Source organism: Ovis aries, chromosome 1 (genome assembly GCF_016772045.2).
Source record: "Ovis aries strain OAR_USU_Benz2616 breed Rambouillet chromosome 1, ARS-UI_Ramb_v3.0, whole genome shotgun sequence".
Classification (NCBI taxonomy): domain Eukaryota; kingdom Metazoa; phylum Chordata; class Mammalia; order Artiodactyla; family Bovidae; genus Ovis; species Ovis aries.
In genome coordinates this window covers 239,580,548-239,606,885 of record NC_056054.1, presented here as the reverse complement: position 1 = coordinate 239,606,885, position 26,338 = coordinate 239,580,548, and the positions used below count along the sequence as shown (strand labels likewise).

The 26,338-nt window shown below is 38.9% G+C and overlaps 1 protein-coding gene across 4 annotated transcripts; it reads right to left on the bottom strand.

The window, feature by feature from the left end:
• Positions 1-203: 203 nt before the first annotated feature.
• On the bottom strand, positions 204-25,392 carry TM4SF18 (transmembrane 4 L six family member 18). 4 transcript variants are annotated; one of them, XM_004003266.6, is made up of 6 exons: positions 25,229-25,392; positions 24,932-25,125; positions 21,670-21,759; positions 6,423-6,565; positions 1,210-1,390; positions 204-453 (listed from the first exon to the last, which is right to left on the bottom strand). In XM_004003266.6, exons 2-6 carry the CDS (start codon positions 25,106-25,108, stop codon positions 439-441), a joined length of 606 nt encoding a protein of 201 aa, XP_004003315.1. In that variant the 5' UTR covers positions 25,109-25,125; positions 25,229-25,392; the 3' UTR covers positions 204-438. The 4 variants fall into 4 exon arrangements, with proteins under 4 accessions (XP_004003315.1, XP_011956994.1, XP_011957001.1 ...); XM_012101604.5 differs by having other exon boundaries at positions 1,210-1,301; XM_012101611.5 differs by lacking the exon at positions 6,423-6,565.
• Positions 25,393-26,338: the final 946 nt, after the last annotated feature.

The window sequence follows — 26,338 nt, the reverse complement described above, 5'->3', positions numbered from 1 at the left end:
CCATCTTTACAGTTCTCCCCCCTCATTATCTTTAAAACATCATTTTATATCATATTACAAAGAATGTACCATGCTTTATTTAATCCTTTCCATAAAGTTCAATTTTCTGTGTATTTCTAATTTTCCAGAATATTAAATAATGTTCAAATATATGTGTTTGCATGAAGTTTTATCTTGTATTCTTATTTATTTTCAGAGTGAAGTTTATTAAAGTTGGATTTATTTGATTTTATTTGATCAAAAAGGTATGAACATTTCAGAAGATCCTGACACATATAGCTTTGAAAAAAATTTTAAAAGGAAGGACAGCATTCCAGTGAGGACAGCAAACACCATCTGGAGGGGAAAAAAACATCATTTGAATATGACCCTCAAGTCCATTCAGAAGACATAGGTCGATGGCCATATCTTGATGAAGAAAAACATTCTTGTCCTTATTCAAATGATTCCAGGCTATAAAAAATAAAGAAAAACAAAGTGAGTAAAGTTGACTTGATTAATGATCCATAATCCAGGTAGCAACTTAGAGTTTGCATTCTAAATGTGATAGAATAGGAAAATATCTATTTGAAATTACTAGAAAAGATATTAACCATTATATGTTGTTAAACAAGATGCAAGTTGTCTTATTCTTGATTTCTCTTTAGTCTGAACTTGCTGAATAATTTTAGCAATTTCAACCATAACTAAATTAACATTAATGTTTTAGCAGATGAAACAGAAGTACTGTCAATTCAATACGATAAAGACATGTTTCCCTTCTTCAAAACCACTCACTAATAACTCCATAATAAAGAAAGATTATTATGAATAGCTGAATGTAGCAGCATTCAAAAGAGACATTTCTTCACTGGGTTTAGTTTGTGAGCCTTCGACAATTTTATGAACAGGGACATTCTTAATGAATGGTCAGATTTCTTTGAGCTTTGAGTTATTTCTACATAGAAATGTTCCTCATTCAAAACATTTGTGTGGTTTTCACCACGGAACACAGAAGATGATTTTACAATTATTCCTTTGGTTCAGTCCATTTAGACAAGCCAACAGACACACTGGAATAAAATTGAGATATTAGAGGCTGAGTAAAGATGAGGGCAGTAGGAATGGAAGGAAAACGATGCCATTCCAAAAAGTCTTCCAGCAAGACACACTGCATCCTGGACAGCGGCGGTAAAGGAGGAGGTACAGGTGCCAGTGGGGGTCTGTTACCTGGATGATGACTGAATAGGTTCCACAGAGAGTCTTGGACAGCTGAATGACCACTCTGATGAGGCAGACAATCACTTGAAGTCCACTGAGAGCTATGAGAATAGAAAATAAGATGATGTTCCATTCCACTACGTGCGCGGGTTCCAGGCACTGAACCCATTCTCTGGAATCTGTAAGGAAACTGAGAGAGAAGAAGGAGTTGGTCAACACGAGGCGTGGCCAAGCTTAAAGACTTGACCCAAGGAAGAAGGATGTAAGTTTTCATACGTTTGGGAAATTAATGTATATGATTAAAATATAATTATTAATTAAAAATAATTTTATTCAATATTAATTAATCAAATTATTCAAATATAAATATTGAACATGTGGTATGCACAGCACTGGGCTATGTTTATTGTGAACATGCTTGCCTCAGACAATTCTAATTCACTTAGGAGGCAAAATGCTAACTGAAGAATTCAACAGCAATGAGAAGCTGCACATGTCAACACCAAGAGAGGCAGAGATTGACTATTTCCTAGGAGCCCAAAGTTAGCCTGGGCTCTCAGGGACAGGGCTGAGCTAGCATTGCATATAAAGTAACAAGTGGTAAAACAACAAAGAGAAATGACGTTAGTTATTCCTATACTCTGTCCCAAAGCCCTTTATAACAGCAGTTCTTAAATTTGAGCATGCATGCATATGTGCTCAGTTGTGTCCGACTCTTTGTGACCCCATGGACTGTATCCTGCCAGGCTCCTCTGTCCATGGGATTTCCCAGGCAAAAGTACTGGAGTGGATGCCATTTCCTTCTCAACCCAGGGACTGAACCTGAGTCTCTTGTGTCTTCTGCTTTACAGGCAGGTTCTTGCTGAGCCACTGGAAAAGCACGAATTTGAGCATACATCGATTGTCTGGAAGGCTTGTGAAAATGCAGATTCCTGGGCCCCAGCCCAGAACTTCAGATCCAGAAGGTCTGGATGGGACTAGAGACTGTGTTTCTAAGTTCTCAGGTGATGCTGCTGGTCTGGGGTCCACTATATGTTCTGCAGCTTTTAAGAAAATTGAGCGTATGAAGGGAAAATGCAAAAGACCCAGTAGTTTGATTCATCTAGCTAAGCACAGGATTCTGAGGATTAAACCACCTTTACTTTAAGATAATCTTTAAACCATGCTAAATTATCCTGACTGAGTTTTGCCCACTTCCAGGTCAGTTATGGCCATTAGCATTTCTCCAAATGTGACACTCTCTTTGTTGAACTAAACTGAAGTAAAAACTGATCGCTTAAAAAAAAAAAAAATCCCCTGAAGAAAAGCGATCAAGTCCAACTACAGGGCAGAGTTGTTTGTAAATATCTTGTTAATAAGCAAGATGATTTTTCCCAAAGCAGCCATTCAGGCAACCTTGGTGCCAGCCAAGTGGCATGTAACTCTCCTTCTTCCCTTTCTTCATTTCCTTTTCTCTATGTTCTGGGACATTCAGAGGCACTCTTGAAAATTTCTTAATATTGCTAATGGGTGTCGCAAGTGGTAAACAGTAGTGAATATGGACTCACAACTCCTGAATCTGTAGGATCTAGGGTGAGGAACTTTACCTCTTTGATCTGGACAATGGGTGCAAAATACCTAACCCTAGGATTATTGTGACTATTTGATGAGAAGAATGTAGAAATGCTTTGGAATCTATAAAGCATGATGCAGATGTAATTTCCTGTGATCATTTCCCAAGAGCCACTTCATACACCCTCCTAATCCTAGTTCAATCTCAGCCACTAGGAAAGATAATCAAGATCCTTTCTCTAGACTGTTCCCAGTCTATCCTTTGCACAGATCATCCAACACCTTAAAGGAAAATGACCTGCAAGATTTCTATTTTCAAACTAGGATATGGTTCTGTTTATTTTCCTTGTATAAATAGAATGAGGCATGAGTGCACTAGCAGGGTCTGGGAAGCAACAGAGAAGTTTGCCCTGATATTCATTCTCTCCACAATCTCTATACACAGTTTAACACAGCATTTACTTCATTATGTTATAAATATATCCATAGCTTTATCTGTGTATCTAGTTCCTCACTGAATAGTGTACTGTGAGAACACTGTAATTATTTATCCATCTCTGAACAGGCGCATCTAAGGCCTAAGGCAGTGCCTGGCACATTGCAAAGATCAACAAATGCTTGTTGAATGAGACTGATTCCAGATCCTCACTGGTCAGGATGCCAGAGGCTGAGCCAATGGCTGAACTTGCCCGCCACTTAGCAACTGGAAGATGTCACATGATAAAGAAGGTTATGCAAAGCCATGACTTTAATAATAAAACTTGGCATGTTGAGAGATTATTACATTTAATTTGTGCTTTACTTCTGTTTAATTTTCGATTGCGAAATGATAATTACCTCCAGTCTACAGAGTCTTGGAGATATCCCACAGCTTTTGTCTAAGCCCATACAGTTTGCAAGTAGGAGACGGGAAGGCTTGAACTCAGATTCACAAGCATAGAAGCCCTATGCTCCAAGGGAAATGTACATTCTAATGCTGTCATCTCAGTAGAATGTTCTCTTAGGTTTGTGTGAGTTTCTAGAGGGAAGTGAACCTGTGTGATTTATTTTTGATTCTCTAGCACCTAATCCAAGGCCTGGACTTAGTAGGTGCTTAATAAATATTTGTTGAATAAATGTACATATGAATAACCAGTCTGGGGGGAACTTCCCTCATGGTCCTAAGACTCCGAGCTCCTAATTCAGGGGACCCAGTTGTGATGCCACATGCCATGACGAAGATCAAGGATCCTGCGAGGTGCAATTAAGACCTGGCACAACCAAAAAATACATAAAGTAAAAATAAATATTAAAAAAAGAACTGATTTGGGCAACTTTCGCATTGAAATTGGAGCCTTATTTGGTTTGGTGGTGGGGAAAAGTTTAAGGGTTGACGGCATAAAAAATGACTCTTCGTACCCAGTGGGACTTTCTACATTAAGGTCCCCTTTCCTGAGCCCCTTCAGTCCCAAAGGAGTGTCTCCTTCAAGTGTTCAGAAAAAACCTGAAATAATTTTCTATGTTCTCAGACCTGGAGGAGAGCTCTGCCCACAGCATGAGGTGTCTTGAGGAAGCTTTAGAATAAAAGCAACTATGGGCACAGAAGCAGTTGTGCTGTCCAGCTGGATGAGGTGAGTATATAAGGCCTGAAATGGATGTGAGCTTTGTTTTCCTTTTTAAAATATGTATTTATCTACTTTTATTTTTGGCTGCACTGGCTCAGTAGTTTGTCAGTTAGTTGCCCCAGGGCATGTAGGATCTTGGGCTTCCCAGATGGCTCAGTAGTAAAGAAGCCACCTGCCAATGCAGGAGATGCAAGAAACTTGGGTTTGATCCCTGGGTCAGGAAGATCCCCTGGAGAAGGGCATGGCAATACACTCCAGTATTCGTGACTGGAGAATCTCATGGACAGAGGAGACTGGTGGGCATGAGATTGCAGAGAATCAGACATGACTCAGGATGTACCCATGTGGGCTCTTAGTTCCTAGACCAGGTATCCAACCTATGTCCTCTGCATTGAAAGTTCAGTTCAGTCGCTCAGTTGCATCCAACTCTTTGTGACCCCATGGACTACAGCTCTCCAGGCCTCCCTGTCCGTCACCAACTCGGAGTTTCTTCAAACTCATGTTCATCGAGTCAGTGATGCCATCCAATCATCTCATCCTCTGTTGTCCCCTTCTCCTCCTGACTTCAATCTTTCCCAGCATCATGGTCTTTTCCAATGAGTCAGTTCTTTCCATCAGGTGGCAAAAATATTGGAATTTCACCTTCTGCATCAGTCCTTCCAATGAATATTCAGGACTGATTTCCTTTAGGATCAACTGGTTTGATCTCCTTGCAGTCCAAGGGACGCTCAAGAGTCTTCTTGAACACCACAGTTCAAAAGTATCAATTCTTCATCACTGAGCTTTCTTTTTGGTTCATCTGTCATATCCATACATAACTACTGGAAAAACCATAGCTTTGACTAGACAGACCTTTGTCAGAAAAGTAATGTCTCTGCTTTTTAATATGCTGTCTAGGTTGGTCATAGCTTTTTTTCCAAGGAGCAAGCATCTTTTAATTTCATGGCTGAAGTCACCAACTGCAATGATTTTGGAGCACAAGAAAATAAAGTCTGTCACTGTTTCCATTGTTTCCCCATCTGTTTGCCATAAAGTGCTGGGACCAGATGCCATGATCTTTGTCTTATGAATGTTGAGTTTTAAGCCTTCTTTCACTTTCATCAGGAGGCTCTTTAGTTCTTGCCATTGGAAGGCTCTTCCTGCTTTGGAAGTTGAATTCTTAATCACTGGACCACCAGGGCAGTCCCATGGATGAGACTGAACAATAGAACCAGTCATGGGGAAGAAGGTGTAACTTCCCCAAGGAAAGGTACAGACCCTCCCTCATTTATTCTGTTAGAATTCTGAGCACAGAATGAGACAGGGAGAGATTCAGTGGATCTCTCTTGTATCTCTCTCCAGGCCCTTCTTCTTCTCGAGCTGAAGGGCCTATGAGTCCAGTACAATGCCAGTGTGAGGCATTCTGTAATCCAGGCTTGGGTCCCTCAGCACCTGACTGAACTACTAGCCTTCAGAGCAAGACCACCCCTTGGAGTCTTCTTTGCGACACACTCAGTAAGCTCCTGGCTGCTTCCACAAACTCTTGCACCTACTCTGTCCTTGGATCTCAGACAGCACTTCACTGCCCATCCTGCCTGGTTCTCTCTCTGTGTGGCTCCTGATGGTATAGCCCCAGATGGCACCATTTGAGGGCACTGTGATGCTATCCCAGCCAAGCCATTTTACATCTGTAAGAGTCTACATGTCCAATGTGCTTTGGCCACAAAACAAAACTGACTTCTCAGAACAACTTAGATCCTCAAAGCTCCAGCAATTGCCAGACCACAATAACAATTAGTTAGTTCTGCAGTAGAGCAGAAACATGGCTTTCATCTGGAAATGCTAATGACAGCGTCAATATGCTGTCATGCATGTGGCATTAAAAGACTGGAGGGAAAAAAGTATATATATATATAAACAATGATTATGTAGGAACAAATTGGTCAGGATATCAGTAAACTATTAAGCAAATTCTGGACTAAGGTAGATGCACAGAACCACAAAGTGACTACGGAAAGTGAGTCTGAGCATGAAGTCAGGTGTTTCTGACTTTCAGATATCCTCCCAAATCAGGGAATTATTCCTTACCGTCCTGCAGTGCCTTCAAAGGCATACTCCCAGCCATCAAGAGTACGGCAATACGGACCTTGAAGAAGGCCCAGAGCAGATATGACCAGGCAGTATCCAGAGAAGGCAATTCCAAGAGCAGAAAAGATCATCGACAGCAGTGTCTAAATTAAACATAGAAGGAGGTTAGTGCCGTAGAATGAGATAAGAGGATATTGTAAGCAAACGATCAGATAGGTAACCTTCCCCTACTCATCCAAGCCTATTGCAGTCTGTGCAATACCAATGTCCACAGAAAAATAGAAACATTTAATCCAAACCCACTTGATCTGAAACATAAGTTTTTAAATGATTTTTTTCCTGGGTAGTTCACAGAGAAAATTAGTTAATTTACTGAATTTCTTCCTTTTTTTTCTGGAAGTTTGATATCAAAATAATGATAAACTCATACATGAATACAATGAAAGGATGTGTATCAATCAATCTATGTTTCTTTATTGAAGATGTTATTTCCTAGGTAGGGTGGATTCTCTAAGAATCAAAAGTTATGATCCTTGTATTTCTCTTAAGATCATAATTGAATATTTTCACATACAGGAACATGCAGGGAAATAGCAGATGTTAGCCTACTCAAGTGAGAATGGATTGATTCTCATTTGAGTAGAAAGAATGAGCAATGTTTACTAATAGATCTATACAAGCTAAGTTGTGAGATTAAGTAGATTGGTCTGATCTAAATGGGAATTTCACATCTCTACAAATGATCTAATTGTGTTCCTTTTTATGGCTGTGTAATATTCCATATATAAAATAGATAGCTAGTGGGAACATGCTATAAAGCACAGGGAGCTCAGCTTGGTACTCTGTGATGACCTAGAGGGTGGGATGGGGGTGCTGAGAGGGTCTCAAGAAGGAGGGGATATATGTATATATATATACAGCTGATTCACTTCATTGTATAGCAGAAACCAGCATAACATTGTGAAGCAGTTATACTCCAGTAAAAAGAATAAGAAGGAATTCCTGCGGAGGAGTAGAGGGGAGTTTATTAAGACCTTATGGGCATGGTGCTGATACTGAGAAAACAGGGTCGACAGGACATGATCCACCTTATAAAGTGAATGAGCTTAGGAGATCCAGGCAAAAGATAGCCTTGGATGCTGGATCAAGGAGATCAGATGTCATCCTTCTGGGCAAGTGGCTTCTCTCCTCCCACAACCTTTCATTAAAAAATTTTCAAGTTTACACAGATGTTGAAAGTATACTACCCTTTACTTAGACTCACCTCTTGTGACATCTACCATTTCTGCTTGCTCTTCCTCCCTCCTTCTCTGTGTGTATATGTACATCTATACACACATCAATTTATTTATCTAAATATACATTTATTACATTTTTGTTGCTTAACCATTTGAAAATAGCTTGCAGGTATTGGGATATCTCATCCCTAAACACCAGTACTTATCTTCCAAGAAGAAATATATTCTATTACTCTGCAATTGGTTTTCACTTATTTTGTACAGGAGCCAAGGAAGGTTTATGCACAAGGCTACATCTCTTTAATTTCCTTTAAACTATACTGTTCATACCGACTTTTTTTCTTTTAGGATATTCAATTATTTTTTAAGAGTCCCAGCCAGTTTTCTTTTCTTTTCTTTTTTCTTTTTTTTTTTTTGACCATTAGAAAGAATTTGTATAATTTTTAAAGGCATTACACACACACACGTGAATACAGAGACCATTAGAATGCATATCACCAAGTTCAGGAAGGCAGTTACTACTGCAGAGGGAAGGAACAGGCAAGGATCATGGGGGGTTACACCAGGCTCTTCACTAGTCACTGCAGTGCTGATTTCTTATGTTGACATTAGGACATGGCTATTCATTACATTATTCTATATAATTTGTGTATGTCTGAAACATTTCATAATAAAAATAATAGATCAGAGATTAAGATAATATGATGGGACATTGCCAAAAGGGTCTATTCGTTAATTTACAGAAATCATTGCTCTTTGAACGTGTTCAGTTCAGTTCAGTCTCTCAGTCATATCTGACTCTTTGCGACCCCATGAATTGCAGCACGCCACGCCTCCCTGTCCATCACCAACTCCCGGAGTTCACTCAGACTCACATCCATCGAGTCCGTGATGCCATCCAGCCATCTCATCCTCTGTCATCCCCTTCTCCTCCTGCCCCTAATCCCTCCCAGCATCAGAGTCTTTTCCAGTGAGTCAACTCTTCGCATGAGGTGGCCAAAGTATTGGAGTTTCAGCTTTAACATCATTCCTTCCAAAGAAATCCCAGGGCTGATCTCCTTCAGAATGGACTGGTTGGATCTCCTTGCAGTCCAAGGGACTCTCTTTTTTTTTTTTTTTAATTTTAAAATCTTTAATTCTTACATGCATTCCCAAACATGAACCCCCCTCCCACCCCCTCCCCATAACATGTCTCTAGGTCATCCCCATGCACCAGCCCCAAGCATGCTGTATCCTGCGTCGGACATAGACTGGCGATTCGATTCTTACATGATAGTATACATGTTAGAATGCCATTCTCCCAAATCATCCCACCCTCTCCCTCTCCCTCTGAGTCCAAAAGTCCATTATACACATCTGTGTCTTTTTTGCTGTCTTGTATACAGGGTCGTCGTCATTGCCATCTTTCTAAATTCCATATATATGTGTTAGTATACTGTATTGGTGTTTTTCTTTCTGGCTTACTTCACTCTGTATAATCGGCTCCAGTTTCATCCATCTCATCAGAACTGATTCAAATGAATTCTTTTTAATGGCTGAGTAATACTCCATTGTGTATATGTACCACAGCTTTCTTATCCATTCATCTGCTGATGGACATCTAGGTTGCTTCCATGTCCTGGCTATTATAAACAGTGCTGCAATGAACATTGGGGTACATGTGTCTCTTTCAATTCTGGTTTCCTCGGTGTGTATGCCCAGCAGTGGGATTGCTGGGTCATAAGGTAGTTCTATTTGCAATTTTTTAAGGAATCTCCACACTGTTCTCCATAGTGGCTGTACTAGTTTGCATTCCCACCAACAGTGTAAGAGGGTTCCCTTTTCTCCACACCCTCTCCAGCGTTTATTGCTTGCAGATTTTTGGATCACAACCATTCCCAGCCAGTTTTCTTGTAGAAAATCTCACATTTAAGGATTTTCTGACTGTTTCTCACAACTGGACCTGGATGAAACTTTTGGCAAGAACACTTGATCTGTGTTTGTCCATTATGGGCCTCTCACTGCTACTGATGATGCTAAATTTGATCTCTTGATTAAAGTGGTGTCCTTTGGATCTATAAATAGATATTTTCTACTTTGCAATTAGAAAGTAATTTGTAAGCTAGTACTTAGATACTGTCATATCTTGTTCCCAAGAGACATTTCAATGGATGGATTTGGCATCTACTGATCCTCATACTCACTGATCACCAATCATCATAATCAGTGGTTGTATTATGTGCTGTGCTTCGTTGCTCAGTTGTGTCTGACTCTTTGTGACACCATGGACTATAGCCCACCAGGCTTCTCTGTCCATGGGGATTTTCCAGGCAAGAATCCTGGAGTGGGTTGCCATGCCCTCCTCCAGGGGACCTTACCAACCCAGGAATCAAACCCAGGTCTCCCGCATTGCAGACAGATTCTTTATTGTCTGAGCCACCAGGGAATCCCAATGCTGCTTTCTAATTCTATCATTTTTCCTACATTTGTAAGTTATCCTTTTTCTGCACAGAAGAACTTCTATTTCTTGTTCCTCTTCTCTGCCTCTCTCTTTCTGCTTTATTGTGGACTAATGGATTTTCTAATTCATTGTGTTATACTCATAATTGTTATTATTTTCAGTGCTCAAATGGCCCAAATATGACCAGTGAGAACATCCCTTCAAGTCAATCCCTGTGCCCTTAGACATACGCCTGTCATCCTTGAGCCCATCCTTGCTTTCTGGCACAAGGTATCCCTAGATCTGGAAGGTGGCACTAGTGGTGCATGGGGATGATCCAGAGAGATGATATGGGGTGGGAGGTGGGAGGGGGTTTCAGGATTGGGAACTCATGTACACCCGGGGCGGATTCCTGTCAATGTATGCCAAAACCAATACAGTATTGTAAAGTAAAATAAAGTAAAAATAAAAATTAAAAAAAAATGTACAGTGTGAAAAAAGAAAAAAAAGAATCCATGTGCCAATGCAGGAGATGTGAGTTTGATCCCTGGGTTTGGAAGATCCCCTGGAGAAGGGAATGGCTACCCACTCCAGTATTCTTGCCTGGAGAATCCCATGGACAGAGGAACATGGTGGGCTATAGATCATGGGGCCACAAAGGGTCAGACACAACTGAAGCAACTTAGAATGTAGACCTGGAATAGCCCTTTTCCCAACAAGACATAGGATTAGCTTGGGCAAGGAAGTGGCATGAGCCAATAAATTATTTTGGAAACATCTTATAACAAGGGTAGCCTAACAACCAGAAGTGTGTGAGCCCCAAAGAAGAATTCCAAGTAGAGAAAACTTCAAGTCGTGTTGACAAAGACATGCACTGGATGGAAAGACATTAAAGAGGCAATGAGTAGCTAGGGATGGGCTGAAAAAAATTCCAAAGTTTGGGATTTGAATGAAAAAGAGACAGAAACTGGGGTGTCAAGAAATGTAGTTTGGTTAGGGAGAAAATTTAATTTAGTTTTAAAATGTTGATTTCAAGTGAGAGTAGGATGGCGAAACAAAAACATGCAAAAGCCAGTTGATAAATTTAAAAGCTGAGATAATTAAAAATGAGAAGAAAAAACCTGGGATTTGTGGAACAAAAGTTATCTCAAATTATATTTCTTCATTTAGAATTATTTGATGAATGTAACATTGATATCAGATATGCAGATGACACCACCCTTATGGCAGAAAGTGAAGAAGAACTTAAGAGCCTTTTGATGAAAGTGAAAGAGGAAAGTGAAAAAGTTGGCTTAAAGCTCAACATTCAGAAAACTAAGATCATGGCATCTGGTCCCATCACTCCATGGCAAATAGATGGGGAAACAGTGGAAACAGTGGCTGACTTTATTTTTCTGGACTCCAAAATCACTGTGGATGGTGATTGCAGCCATGAAATTAAAAGACACTTACTCCTTAGAAAGAAAGCAATGACCAACCTAGATAGCATATTAAAAAGCAAAGCCATTACTTTGCCAACAAAGGTCTGTCTAGTCAAGGTTTTTCCAGTAGTCATGTATAGATGTGAGAGTTGGACTATAAAGAAAGCTGAGTGCTGAAGAATTGATGCTTTTGAACTGTGGTGTTGGAGAAGACTCCTGAGAGTCCCTTGGACTGCAAGGAAATCCAACCAGTCCATCCTAAAGGAGATCAGTCCTGGGTGTTCATTGGAAGGACTGATGTTGAAGCTGAAACTCCAATACTTTGGCCACCTGATGCGAAGAACTGACTCATTTGAAAAGACCCTAATGCTGGGAATGATTGAGGGCAAGAGGAGTAGGGGACAACAGAGGATGAGATGGTTGGATAGCATCACTGACTCAATGGACATGAGTTTGGGTAAACTCCAGGAATGATGGACAGGGAGGCCTGGCATGCTGTGGTCCATGGGGTCGCAGAGTCAGACACGACTGAGTGACTGAACTGAACCGAACTGACATTGATACATGATAATTATGGAAAATCAGAAAAAATATGTTTTAAAAATGAAAGAAAGAAAAAAACAATTATGCTTTGTTTTCCTATTTGATATTAGTGATCTCCTTGGTAGCTTCACATAGGATGAAAGCTCTTTTAAATTATGTTTCTCATATTGATTATAATAGAGTTTTGCCTCCTCATAGGATGAAATAAATGGTTATTTTTGCAGTAGATTTCTGTTATACTTTGTAAAAAATATTACCTATTTATCAAAGCCATCTTTGAAAAAGGAAGAAGTATGTTTTCAAAAGACTGAGTTTCTTATTTACCAAATATAGCCTTAAGCAGTTTGCTAAAAGGATAAGTGTAGAATTTTCTCCTTTGGGGAAGTTGCAGACATAGCATAATACATATATATGTATACATATATAGATTACACTCTAATGAGAGGATACAATTGCAGAGTCAAACCAAGTAGCTTCAAAATAAAGTGGGAATAAGACTCTCTGAGTCACAGTTTCATTTTCTATAAAGTGTAGATGACGCAGATGGTTAGAGCACCTAGGATTAGTTCAAAAATTAAAGGATAGAATGTATATAAAAATTATTTGAAAAGTGAACAATATAATCAAAATATTATCTATTATTTCAAGTGTTCTTATTTGGCCAACATTTGTTTTCCAAAGATAATGACCCACAGAATGTTGGCAGAAAATGACACTCCACAGAGGAAATGATAGCAACCAAGAAGTTCATGGGGTTCAAGTCATGCTGCTCCAATATATGGCATCTTGGCATATTACTATCTTAAGCTGAAGGAGTTTGAGGAAATGGCAGAAGCAAGAAGTTCACTCTATCTGACACCCCCTAACTTTTCACCCATCTTCCTTGAAACGGGTCATAAAACTCCCATGTGAAAAGTACCCTCCCTGCACCAGGAGGAAGGAAGACATTCCTACCACCAGACTGGAAATTTGGGGCCAAGAAATCTGCATAAACCTTGTTAAACTAAACTTACCTTCTGAGTTACTTTTTCACCATTTAGTACTCCTAGCCCAAACCCCTCTGACTTGCCAATTCTTTGCAAGTTAATTGTTGTTTCATTGTTTAAAAGGTACAGAAGCTTCCTACTCTGGTCTTATCTTTGGGTCTTCATTCTTTTGTGTAGACTCCTGTGGAAGTCTCACCAAAACATGGAAATATTCTATAAAATCTGTATGCTTTTCTCAACTCGTCTTTGTCAATTTAATTTTCAGACCTAGTTAGGGACCCTAAAAAGGTGGAGGAAAACTTGTTTTCTTTCTTACAGTTTCTGTCACCCACCATGGAGCGCCGTCTCCTGAGGACACCCTGCTCAATCCTGAGGTTGCAGTCAGAGACCCTAGACCTCTGACATAAGCTGGCAGAAGAATTCTTGCTGAGTTAGTTTCTTAACTCTCTACCTGGGTGGGCCAGTTGGACAAAGGTGATAAAGATCCATTCCTTTCCAGATTCAGACTGGCAGGAGAAAAGCATTTGTAAGAATTAGTTTCTGAGATTGTGACTCTGATTACAATTTGATTTTGGGGTACTCACTGGTTATTTTTTTTAATATTTATTAAGTATTTATTTATTTAGCCATGCTGGGTATTAGTTGTGGCACATGAGATCCTTGCTCTTCATTGCAGCTTGTGGGATCTAGTTCCCCGACCAGGGATGAAACCCAGGCTCCCTGCATTTGGGACCTCAAAGTCTTAGCCACTGTACTAACAGGGAAGTCCCTGAATTGGTTATTGATTCTTTCTATCCCCAAAATAGGTATTGCTTTCCTGATTGTCTCTTGTTTGTGTGTCCTCAAAACTTGGCTTGGCTTTCTGCCCATCAGGGCATGCAAATGTCAGTTCTTGCTTTAGCAAACAGCCAAATGTCAGATTGTAAGCCCTGTAAGGATGACTATACAGAAATGTGATCATGCCCCATTTGTGGCTAGCATCCTCCCAACTGCTCTTTGGAGAGATTGTCTCAATCTTTTTCCTTTTGGCTATTGCATAGTTAGGCCCCTCAAGATGGCCGCTCTTTTGCTGTCTATACATATCTTGTTCAACCAGTGCCTTCTTCACCTACACCTTACTCACAAGACTGACCTTCCTATTTACTTGCCTCAGACCTCAGTTAATGATTGTTCTTGTTAAAGAACCAATGGGAGGTGTGCCCTTCTGATGGTTTTCCTGGTAACTAATGAGCCAACTGACGTAAATTCCACTATAGCTGGCAATCTTCCCCCACCACCACCCCAGGGAGTGAAGACTGCCACCATATCCTGCCTGCCATCCACTGCACATGGATGAGGGTGGGGGTTGTCACTCCAGGACCTCTCTTCAAGTGTGTAAGGGCCCCCATCCATTAAATCTCTAATGTCTCAGTTGCTGATTCCAGGAGCTTTCCTCTGTCTTGAAGCTTATAGGCCTGTGGGGTGTAGCCAAACAGCTATCTTTGGAAGAGGTTTTGGATCTTAAGAAGCCTGTATGTCTTATACCTTATTTAGGGACATCTTTTATGCCTTTGGGCTTCCCTGGTGGCTCAAATGATAAAGAATCTGCCTGCAATGCTTGAGACTGGGGTTCGATCCCTGGGTTGGAAAGATCCCCTAGACAAGGGAATGGTTACCCACTGCAGTATTCTGACCTGGAGAATTCCATGGAATGAGGAGCCTGGCAGGCTATATTGTTCATGGGGTCACAAAGAGTCGGACACGACTGAGCAACTTTCACATTCGTGCCCATGGTTAAGTGCTGATTTTGAGTCACTTGATAAGTATACCTTTGGTTTAAATCCTTGAAACATTTTTTAAAGAGTTGTATGGTTAGAAGTTGGCTGAATTGGAGGTTGATATTCAGAGAGTGATAGAAACTTTTTTTAAAAAGCTTTCTCTCCTAAGTGGCAATAACGCTGTGTACTCACAGGAAAGAAAACATGCGGAAGGCTTTGTAGAATGATTTATGAAAATGTTCCAAACACACGCAGATCTAAATTTAGAACGTGGAGATATTTCCATTTGAATCATAACTGGAAATCTTCTCCCTGATATACGGAAACAACTTGAGGAGGATGTAGTCTAATGGGCAGGTCAGCCTTTTGCTATCATTCAAGCTACAACTCAAATCTTCAAGGAGTGAAAATACAATTGTCCTTGTCTTACAAACTGAGTCTTTACAAAACCAGAAAAGCAGCTGTAAAACCAAAAGTCCACCAAACTTTACCAATCCCCAAACCTCTTCTAACACAAAATGTTGGCAGAAATTATAAAAAATAAGAAACAGTTATAAAAGACATTATAAAAGATTGGAAACAGAGCAGTTCTGCACTTAAGAAAAAGAAGAAAAAATTTAAGCAGGGTTACCCCAGTCCTCTGATAATGGACAGATCATTTGAGCTTGTTAGTGAACATGTCTTGTGCCACATTGAAAAACTGTATCAATATTATGAGGAAATGTATACTTCCAGGAATTATAAAATAATATGATATATTCATAAACTTTCCAATTATAGAATGTTGATATGTAACAGTTCATAATTGCTTACTTCTTAAAGTTTACACTAGAAATTAAAATTTCTAAAGGTTAAGAACTCTAATTAACATATATGATTAAAGTTCGGTTCAGTCACTCAGTTGTGTCTGACTCTTTGCGACCTCATGGACTTCCTGAGGCTACCCTGTCCATCATCAACTCCCAGAGCCTATTCAGTCAAAGTTACTAGAAGTAATTATGGAATGACTCTGTATGGAAGGAAAGTAAGATGTGCTTTTGATTAAAGGTATGAGCTATAAAGATGACTTTTTGTTAAGGGAAAAGAGTAATTCCAAATAAAATAATTGGTTGTTTCAGAAAGCAGAAGAGGAGAAAAAAGGACAAATTGGCTGAATATAGAGAGTTGAAAAAAGAGAGAGAGGAAATCTTATGCGGTCAATCTGGCTTTAACATGAAAAGTTGTTATTGTTTTACTAAGTCGTGTCTGACTCTTTGCAATCCCACAAACAGTAGCCCACAAGGCTCCCCTGTCTATGGGATTTCCCAGGCAAGAATACTGAAGTGGGTTGCCATTGCCTTCTCCAAAGGGTCTTCCCAAGGGTCTTCCTGATCCCAGAGATCAGGAACCTGTGTCTCCTGCTTGGCAGACAGATTCTTCACCAATGAGCCACCTGGGAAGCCCCCAGTGTCAAAAGTACATGGATGAAAAGCTAGAATGGGGTCTTATCACAAATTTTATTGGACTGTTGGTATCCTCTTGATAAGAAATCATGAAAGGTGTTTAACCTTTTGTGTAACCTACCCAGAAGCAAAGATTTTGTGTTTCATCAAAATAATTTCCTGGGCTTCATGTTTTTACCACATCTTTGATTATTGAAGACAATAGAGTCTTCATTACTTAGAGTCAAAGGTTTTTGCTTGTCTATTTTGTCTTACAGTTATGTAACTTTCTGTATTTACCTTTGAAATTGTTTATCTTTAGTGAAATAGATCACAAGTATTGTTTCACAGTGACTTGTGATCCTATTAATATTTGATATTTTTGACAAAGTTACCCCCAAATCAAATTCTAAAGTCTTTTCGACCTCCAACTAAATTTGGGATTTTCCAGAGGACCAGTGAAATGTCTCTGTAATATTTTCTCTTTCCTTAAAAAGAGAGAGAGAAGGAGAAGCAGAGAATAATTAGGTTTACTTGATATATTAAATTACATGGGAAGCTTTGTCAAATGAGAAGTGATTTTTAACCTTTATAGGTTATATTTGTAGGGTGCATGTTACTAATATAAATGTTCCACAAATTATATGGCATTCCTAGAAAAGTATGTCCTAAGATAATGTTGTGTGTGTGTAATCAGTTATGTCTGACTCATTGTGATCCCATGGACTCTAGCCTGCCAGGCTCCTCTGTCCATAGGATTTCCCAGGTAAGAATATAACAGTGGATAACCATTTCCTCCTCCAAGGGATCTTCCAAACCCAGGGATCAAACCTAAATCTCCTGCATTGCCAGGCATCTTCTTATACCACTAGTGCCGCCTGGGAAGCCCCAGTATAATGTTATCAGTCATAATTCTAGCTATTATCTTAAAATGTTGTATGTCTCAGAAATAATCAAAGGTTATTGTCTTTTGTATTATATTAAACTCTCATTAGGGCTTCCCTGATGGCTCAATGGGTAAAGAATTCATCTGCAATGCAGGAGACACAGGAGACGTGGGCTCAATCCTTGGCCAGAAAGATTCCCTGAAGGAGAAAATGAGAGCCCACTCCAGTATTCTTGCCCCAAAAGTTCCACGGACGGAGAAGGCTGGCTGGCTACAGGCCAAAGGGTCCCAAAGAGTCGGACAAGACTGAGTAACTAAGCACACAAAAACTCTCATCAGGTCTTTAACCATGGCCATTTTAGAGTCTTTTGTCATTAACAGAGAGTCATTGTTTTATTCTGATGCTTTTGCAGAAGTGTTTATTTTCAAGGAGATTTATAGAAAGAATGCTAACAAGTACAGGTTTGTGATAACTTTAACAGCATATCACTGAACTGAGTGAAACTTTCCGAAACTCTTATAGAGAAACTGATGGATTCATAAAATGGTTAACACAAGATCATGCAGGAGAAAAATCAAGTACATGGAACTGATGAGTTATAATTCTTTATTACTTTCTCTTTAAAACACTGCTGGTTCCTTAATAATTTGCTTTCCATATTTAAGGAAACTGTTTTCTCTTTTTTCTTCAGCTATCTATATTTTAGAGCAATTTTGTAAAGTATACCTTTATGAACAAAAATGAAATAATTACTTTATCTTCCTACCTGATCCCTCCAAAATTTGAAAACTCTTAGTGATTATTTTTATTTTTCTGGCAATATAATTATTTGCATAAGTTCAGTAAGAATCTGCTCTTCTTTAACATGACACAATTGGAAACATTGGTTATATTACCAAGGCTTTGACTAGAATGTCGGATTTGAGAATATGCATGCAATTATATATGACCAGACAACTTTAAGGAACTAAGGTTGACTTTATGGAGCCAATGAAGTCCCTTGGAAAAAGTGGCCTGGTACCTTGCTTACAGGATTCCCAGCGGCTTTACCAGGTGGGTAACGAAAGTCACTTCCTGGCAGGTGCAGAAATCTCAGGATATTTGGGGGACCTAAAGAAGAAAGAAATTAACTGAAATCTATGGGAATTTTCCTTGGCTTGTCTTCCTAGCCTGGGGAGAGGTTAGAAAAGTCTCATCTGAGATTCTTCATGAAAATTTCCAGCAAAGAGGACATTAAAAGAGCCTATATGGTCATCACTATTCTTGCTGAACTTATGTAAATGACCAGGCCAAGTTTAATGCAACTAGACTTATTTCATAAATGAATTAGTCATTGACTATCTCTGATAGAAATGAGGGTGATTGTATAGGAAAAAAATATGGAAAATCATTGGAAAATCATAACATACTTTGTGAATATCAGATTCTAGTCTTATTCATTGTCTTAGAGTTTTCGTTATCCACCTATACACTGGATTGGATCCTAAATTCCTTTAGTTTCTTTCAATATCTGGCTACAATTCCCCAGATTAATGTTTCCAATTTTTCTTCCACCCTTCTTCTGACTTGGAATCATTAAGAACTAAAACTTCCCTTTTTCTGAAACCGGACAAGCTAAAGCTAGGCAACTTGATATAAATTTTAGAAAAAACGCCAATATAGCTCATGTTAGACAGTCTGTTCCTGTTTCTGTGTGAGCCTCTCAGAAAGTTCAGCAGAATACTTGATGACTTTTCCAGAGACATTCAAGCTATGAAGCAGAAAACTTGGTCAGATTACCTTTCCCTGCTCTCACTCCATCTGACTTGGAGTTTCAACAACTAGAAGACTTCTCAGAGACCTTCTCAACTAGCCACCCTCGGGACTCAAAACTTGAGTTTATAGTTCATTCTGGCTATTAACTGTTTGCTTGTTTGTTTTCATGTGAATGCCCAGGACTGAGAGACCGATTCATTGGGTTATTGGACAATTTATGCCCTCAGTTTCTGGACTGTGAACCTTCTTCAAGAAAGTTTCAGACAGAAGAATAATGGGATTGAGGACACATTACCCCAAAATACGGCACCTTGGCACATTACTATCTTAAGCTGAAGGAGTTTGAGGAAACCACAGAAGCAGAATGTTCACTCTGACCTCCCCTGCCCTCTCACCCCTCTCCCCTGAATCAAGTCATTAAATACTCAGGTGAGAGGTACCATCCCTGAACCAGGAGGAAACAAGATATTCTTATTACCAGAGTCTGAAATTTGGGGTCAAGAAACTTGTATTAATAAATGTTTCTCTTCCTAGTTACTTCTTCAGCTTTCTCTATCCTAACCCAAATCTCTCTGTCTTAGTCATTCTTCACAATTTTATTACTTCTTTGTCAAAAAAAGTTTAGAAGCTTGCTGTTCTAGGCACATGTTCGGGTCTTCATTCTCTTATGAAAATCACCATACACATGTAAAAACTCAATATAATTTGTATGCTTTTCTCATGTTAATATGTCATCAGTTTAATTCTCATACCCAACCAGGGATCTTAAGAGGGTTGAGGAAAACTTCTTTCTCCTCTACAAAATAAATCTTGGCTGACCTAAATTTCCACTCTAGAGCTTAAGAAGTTACAAACTGGTGCAGGCCCAAATTTGGCCTACAAGGTGTGTTTAAATGAGAATTAATTGCCAACATTTTATAATTGTAAAGTGTTACTTAAAAACTCCGTATTTCCACTTCCTATTGAAAGCTGAGAATTATATGGCTACCAATACAGTGGCAGCCATTGGTTGGATCTGAGCAGCAGTTCCCTCACCTCCTTAAATAGAAAATTTGCTCTAATGTCTACAGCCTCACGTATTTCATTGCTATCAAATATTTGGCATCTGGGAGTACGTCAGTTGGGATCCCTATTCTAGATCATGCTTTGAAAGAACCAAGCAGGGAATCCAAGGAATTCTTTCTGCCTTCCTCCTGCTCTTCTCACTGAGATGCCAGTCGTCTCATGCAATGTCAATTATAAGACAGTATCAAAATGCTACACTATTTCTAACGTCAATTTGTGCTGGAAATGCTAATAGTGAGTTAAGGCAAACTGAACACATGGATTTTTATTAGATACTTAATGGTACAAACATTTATTTTCTAGAAATTTCCTGAGTATCATAGGTTAAAATTTACTCGAATCCATTGTTTCACCTAAACAATTTTGAAAACTTTTCTGTAGTATCATACCAGCAATTACTGAGGGCTGTTTGAGTCAATTGGTTAAAAAAATAGACACACAGAGGGAATATATTTCAATCTTCTAACTCTTTCCCCACAAGAGGCACAGTGGTAAATTAAACAACTAATTCAATCTTTCAAAAGCAACAGTCAAGGAAAGCAAGCCACACAATCCTGGCTGCACATTTAAATTTGATTGCACCTGGGACCAACTAAGTCAGGGTCTCTGGGGGTGGGATTCTAACACCAAGCTCCCAGATCATTGTAGTGTACAGCCATTGAGTAGAACCACTGTTGCAAAAAATGCCTCCAAGACCTCTGGTAAAGCTCCTCCTAGTTAATGAATTATATTCTCTTTGAGTCACAATTGACTCATCTATAAAACAGGAATAGCAATAATATAATTCACTGAGTAAATGTGAATGAACTGTGAAGTGTTATGCAAATATGAATAAGTAATAATGATCATGAGGAGGGGAAGTTGGATAATGATGGAAATACAGGAGCCCAACACCTACTTGTTGAGCATAAGCTTAGAAAATGTGGTTGTATTATTCTCTCTTGATTCTATTTTAATATTTTTAAAGTTCCAATTTAAAAATGTACATAATATATACAGGGATAAATCTCACACTGCTTCGAAGGAACCAGACAAAGAAGATGAATTCTCTGTGATTTCATTTATATAGAATACAAACTAATCTATAACGATAAAAAGCAGATCAAAGATTAATCTTTTTAGGATGATGGAAATGTTACATCTCTTGACTATGATGGTAGTTTCATGGGTGGAGTTCACTGTCAAAACTCATGGAATTTTGCACTTTTAATTGAAGCCATTTACTGTTTGTCGGACTTCCCTGGTGGCTCAGAAGGTAAAGCGTCTGCCTACAGTGCAGGAGACCTGGGTTCGATCCCTGGGTCAGGAAGATCCTCTGGAGAAGGAAATGGCAACCCACTCCAGTACTCTTGCCTGGAAAATCCCATGGATGGAGGAGTATAGTAGGCTATAGCCCATGGGGTCTCAAAGAGTCGGACACGACTGAGTGACTTTATTTCACTTCACTGTAAATTAGCCTCTGTAAACTTGATAAGGGAAAAAATAGACTCACAGAAATCCAGTTAGGAAGAGGTAGTATTATATTCTAATTCATGTATCTTTAAATCTTGAATTTCTAGAAGAATATAAGCGGAACAAAAGTGGAGGAAAACTGTATGCAAAGTGGAAGAGAATTTTTGTGAACGTAAATTCTTGGACTCTGAAATGAAAGGATCATGGGAAGGGTACAATAGTGTCAGTATTTTCGTGTTTCTGAGTGAGAGGAAAGAAAGCCAGAGCCCACTCAACCATCCTCAAAATACTATTTGCTCTTACCATGTATTTTTTGCTGCAGTTTTCACTCTGGCAACATTTATAGTTGTTGTCATTCTCCAATACAAGAAGAACTGCTGCTACTGCAAGCATCTATTGTAAGGAAGAGAAAAAATATAAGAAATGGAACCCTAGTTTGCATTCAAGCTCATAACCAGAATTCGGTGTTTCAGAGCATAGACTCTGGGATCTGGTAGATCTGGGTTCAAATCCCAGCTCTTCCACTTAATAGCTGGGTAAACTTGAAAATCCTTTCCTATAAAATGGTGCTGAGAACTCACCTCTTTAGGTTATTATAAGGTATTATATATGTAAAATCTTGAATAGAGTGCTTGATTTATAACAAGTGACTGATAAATACTAGCTATTATTATCATAGTTATCAACTATGAAAGGCTAATGATTGGCCTGCCCTGGTAGTCTAATGGTTGGGAATCTGTCTGCCAATGCAGGGAACATGGGTTTTATCCTGGCTTTAGGAAGATTCCACATCACCCAGGACAACAAAGGCCATGGGTCTCAAGTGAGAAGCCATTACTATGAGAAGACTATGCACTTGCCTCAAGTAGAGAAAGCATACACGTAGCAAGAAGACCCAGCACAGTAAAAAATAAATAACTAAAATTTAAAAAATAAATAAACAAAAATTTAAAGAAATAATGATTAAGTAGGAATAAATAGTATGGACATGAGATTACCATTGTCTATAGCAAACCTACACTTCTTACTGACTTGGTTGTAGAACAAAGGAAAACCATCCTCCAGATCTTGGCATTTTCCATCCTCTTTCCACTTTCTGCCCTCTGAGAAGGCAGGTGAAAGGTATAGTTAATCTGAAACTAAATCTCTTAATCCAAAGGAAAGAGCATTCAGATCATCTCAGATTCAAATTTTCCAACATGTTTTGCCTGTATCAACAAACTGGGAGAATTCAGTGTATGCTACTTCCCTCTCTTGATATCTTAGGCAAAAGATTTAAGTTCTGGAAAGAACATGGATTTCTTTATATTACAGTTGTTGGTTTGGCCAAGTATGAGTCCTGAATTATTTCTGGCAAATTCTCCACCTATCCTTTTCTCCTACTGTTCAGTACTGAATCTTGCAGTGGAGTTAGCCCATTGTTATTTTACTGCTTGGAGTGAGCATTCCCAGTTTCCAAATTCCTTCAGCCCATCATTTATTTACCTATGTATTTAATTATTTATCTATATTCCTCTCTTTTCTCCTAAAAGGATTTGCTCTTGAAAGAGTATTTTTCAAGAAGTCCTAAACAGTGAAAAATAGGGAATAAGTTCTTTTCACAGTTTTAAATTTTACATGGACTATAAGCAAAAGTTAGTCCTACATTCCCCTCCTTTCAACACCATTAATTATCACAGTTTCAAGAGATTCTGGTTTAACTTTAATAATGCCTTGCAAATCTCCTGTTTATTACAACTATATATTGAGAGAAAGAATAGCAAGATAGCACAGTAAACTAGGTGCCTCATTACAATACTGTTAGAAATAATTAAACCTCAACCCTAGAGTCCTGTGTCAAAGGAGAAACACAGGCATGTTCTGTGTTGAAAGAGAAACTGCTTTCTCTTTTTGTTGTAAAGTATAACTGCAGGACAGAGGGCTCAAGAATAATGGAGGAAAATTACCAAAAATTCCACTATTTTCTCATGTTTTGACTATTTACTCCCACATGTGTGTATTTTACATAGCTGCAAACGTAATGTATTCACAATCTTGCTATATCTGTTTTCCTTAACAAAAAATAATATGCACACACTTTCCATGTTTTATGTTCATAGTCATAACTTTCATCAGTTATGAAATTAATAGACCATAATTTATTTGGCCATGTCTATACTGTGATGCTTCTAGCTTTACGCTATTATAAATAATGCTGAAGGGGCTACAGTCCATGGGGTCACAAAGAGTCGGACACAATTGAGGTGACTGAGCACACGCATGCAAATAGTGCTGCCACAAACATCTGTGTACACATTTCTTTCCTTATTTTGGATTATTTCCTCAGAATGAATTCTCAGATTTAGGATCACCGAGTCAAAACACATAAGTATTTTCATAGGTCTTAATATATCATATCAAAAATTTCTCCCAAAGGCTTACATTTATTGATAGTATCACCATCAACATTGATTATATACCTAGCATATAGTGTGTGCAGTAGTACTGGGTATTAATAATTCAAAGTTTATTAATTTAATGTGAAAGCGGTAACTAAATGAAACCATTTTTCAACATAGCTATCCAAATATTACAAAATTCAGTTCAGTTCAGTCGCTCAGTCGTGTCCGACTCTTTGCGACCCCATGAATCACCCACAAAGGTGTAGAGATAGACTACAGTGGATTTTCTTTTCTGCTATTATTAGCATAGGAAAGTTAGAGCACACAATGTGGGAGTTTTTAGAAACGATACGACCGGAAAAAATGTCTTTTTCACTGAATTGCAAACATGATTTATTATCAGTTTGTTTTTAAACAGCACAAAGTCATCAGGAAAACGTTCATTCGTGGATTCTTACTACAGATACCTTGATTTTGTTTTCAAAAACACCACTATCATTAGGGGTATAATGTCAGACAATTTAACGATGGTATGGCCCGTCCTTCACTCAGTATTAATAATCACAATAGTCACTGGCTACCTACAACATGTCAGTCTCTATCCTGGGCACTTCATACATGAGATTTTATTTAATCCCCACAATTTCCCTCAAAAGTAAATATCATCATTCACATTCTTCAAATGAGGACACAGAGGCCCAAAGACACTGAGTAGCTTGCTTTAAAGTCTCGTGACACAAATAACAGAGCTTAGGCTGGAACTCAAATTTGTCTGAATCTTCAAGTTTATGCCTTTTCTGTTGTCTTAATACCCCTCCAAGCTAGAGAAAACATGAGTGTAAATAGAAGATCCATTCTAGAAAAGGGCAATGCTACTGGAGATTAAATAGCATAAGTTCACATACAACTTTCATAAGGACATAATATTTCTACATCCCATCAACTTTTAATAGGACTAACTTCCTGCATTGCTGAAGCTATATAAATAAGCAGGTTATTGAAAACAAAGCTACCCTCCAAGTCCTCACAGACTTCCTGCCTTTTTATCCCCATCCATCTTCCAAATCCCAAACCCAGGACTCATAGAATGATTTTTCCATGATTCATCATTTTCACTAGGAACAAGTCAATTCTTAGTAAAAACTCCCCTTCGGCAATCCCAGCTTCTCCAAAGTTACACTTACCATGATACCTGAGAAACAGATTCCTTCAAAATACCAGACGTAGTTGGTGAGTTTATTGCTGGATGCATAGGAAGCTTGCCCATTGGGGAAATACAATAATATGTTCACAATTATACTCCAAAGTGCAAGAGGAATCAGCAAACTACTCAGGCAGCTTCCACACTTCCGAGACCCCATTTTACCCTGCTCAGAACCTGCAGGAGATTTCAAGAGTGTAGAATTACATCAAGCCTGTTTGGTTTTGTTTGTTTTCCCCCCTACCTGTCTTTTTTTTTTTTCTTTCTCGAGATTACCTACCACTTTCTGGGTCAGAGCCCTTCAGTTCATATTCATGAGGAGCCAGGACTCGGACAGAAATGCAGCCCAGGATCTTGTCGATGTGGAAATAGTGGTTTACTGTTCGGAGAACAATAGACAAAGATCGACTGGCTGAAGAGCTGAGCTGGTCTTCATCCTGTGCCAAAGGAATGCGGTGCTTTTACCGCTTTTTAAAATAAGTCATTTTCCTCTGAGTTAGAGCACTCAAGACGGAACCCTGAGCGTGTTTGCAGAAGGAAGTTGGCGTGGGGGTTGGAATTGAGTCTGGCAAGTTTCATACCAAGCAAAGGACAGGGCTTAAGGAGGAAACGACCAAGGGATCTTATACTGGCATGGGATGTGCAATTTGCTCAAATATTCTGACTCTATGTATGTCTTTTATTTAGTCCTCTTTTTGTTTCTCTATGCTCACTATTCACCAAGCACTGTTTAAACTACAGGGGACACAAAAAGGACAAAGAAAGGGGCAAATTGGTGGCTGAAAAAAAATCACAGGTGATAAGTTTATTGGTAGAAGACTGGAAGAGCTTTCCTCTTAAGAGTTCACATCTTTGTCTCTACTTCTCTGAGAACTAATAACAGGAATAAATTCATATCTCTTACTGTCTAGGAAAAGGAGGTTAAAAAAAAAGTTGGGTAATTTGATTATCATTTTATGAATAATAAGACTGAAGTGAATTGAGGAATGCTCCCTTCCAAATTATTGCCCTAAATTTAAAGAGCCACAGACTCCTCTAATTCTGATGAGATAAGGAGAAGGTTATGGGAAGGAACCTTGGCTCTAAAATGTAGAATATAATGTAGACAGTGGTTTAAAGAATTCAAGGTTTGGTAATTCCCCAGTGGTCCAATTGTTAGGACTCTGCCAAGGGCTTGGGTTCAATTCCTAGTTGAGGAACTAAGATTTCACAAGCTGAATGGTGCAGCCAAACAAAATGAAACAAAAGAACTCAAGGGTCGCCCGACCTCATTGCCACTGTTTCTACTGGTAACCTCAGAACACTGCTTGACAACTTTCTTAAGTCTCAACTTCTAACCTGTGAGATGGGAATTAAAAAATGGTACATTTCCCACAAAGATAAATTTGTG

What these genes read in the sequence shown, in the direction of transcription:
- TM4SF18 (XM_012101604.5), bottom strand. Translation starts at nt 25,108, where the DNA reads ATGGGGTCTCGGAAGTGTGGAAGCTGCCTGAGTAGTTTGCTGATTCCT. An exon ending in ACTGCAGCAAAAAATACATG is followed by an intron (nt 6,566 to 21,669) that starts GTAAGAGCAAAT and finishes TGTTTAATTTAG; the next exon opens with ACACTGCTGTCGATGATCTT. An exon ending in TTTGAAGGCACTGCAGGACG is followed by an intron (nt 1,302 to 6,422) that starts GTAAGGAATAAT and finishes CTATTCTCATAG; the next exon opens with CTCTCAGTGGACTTCAAGTG.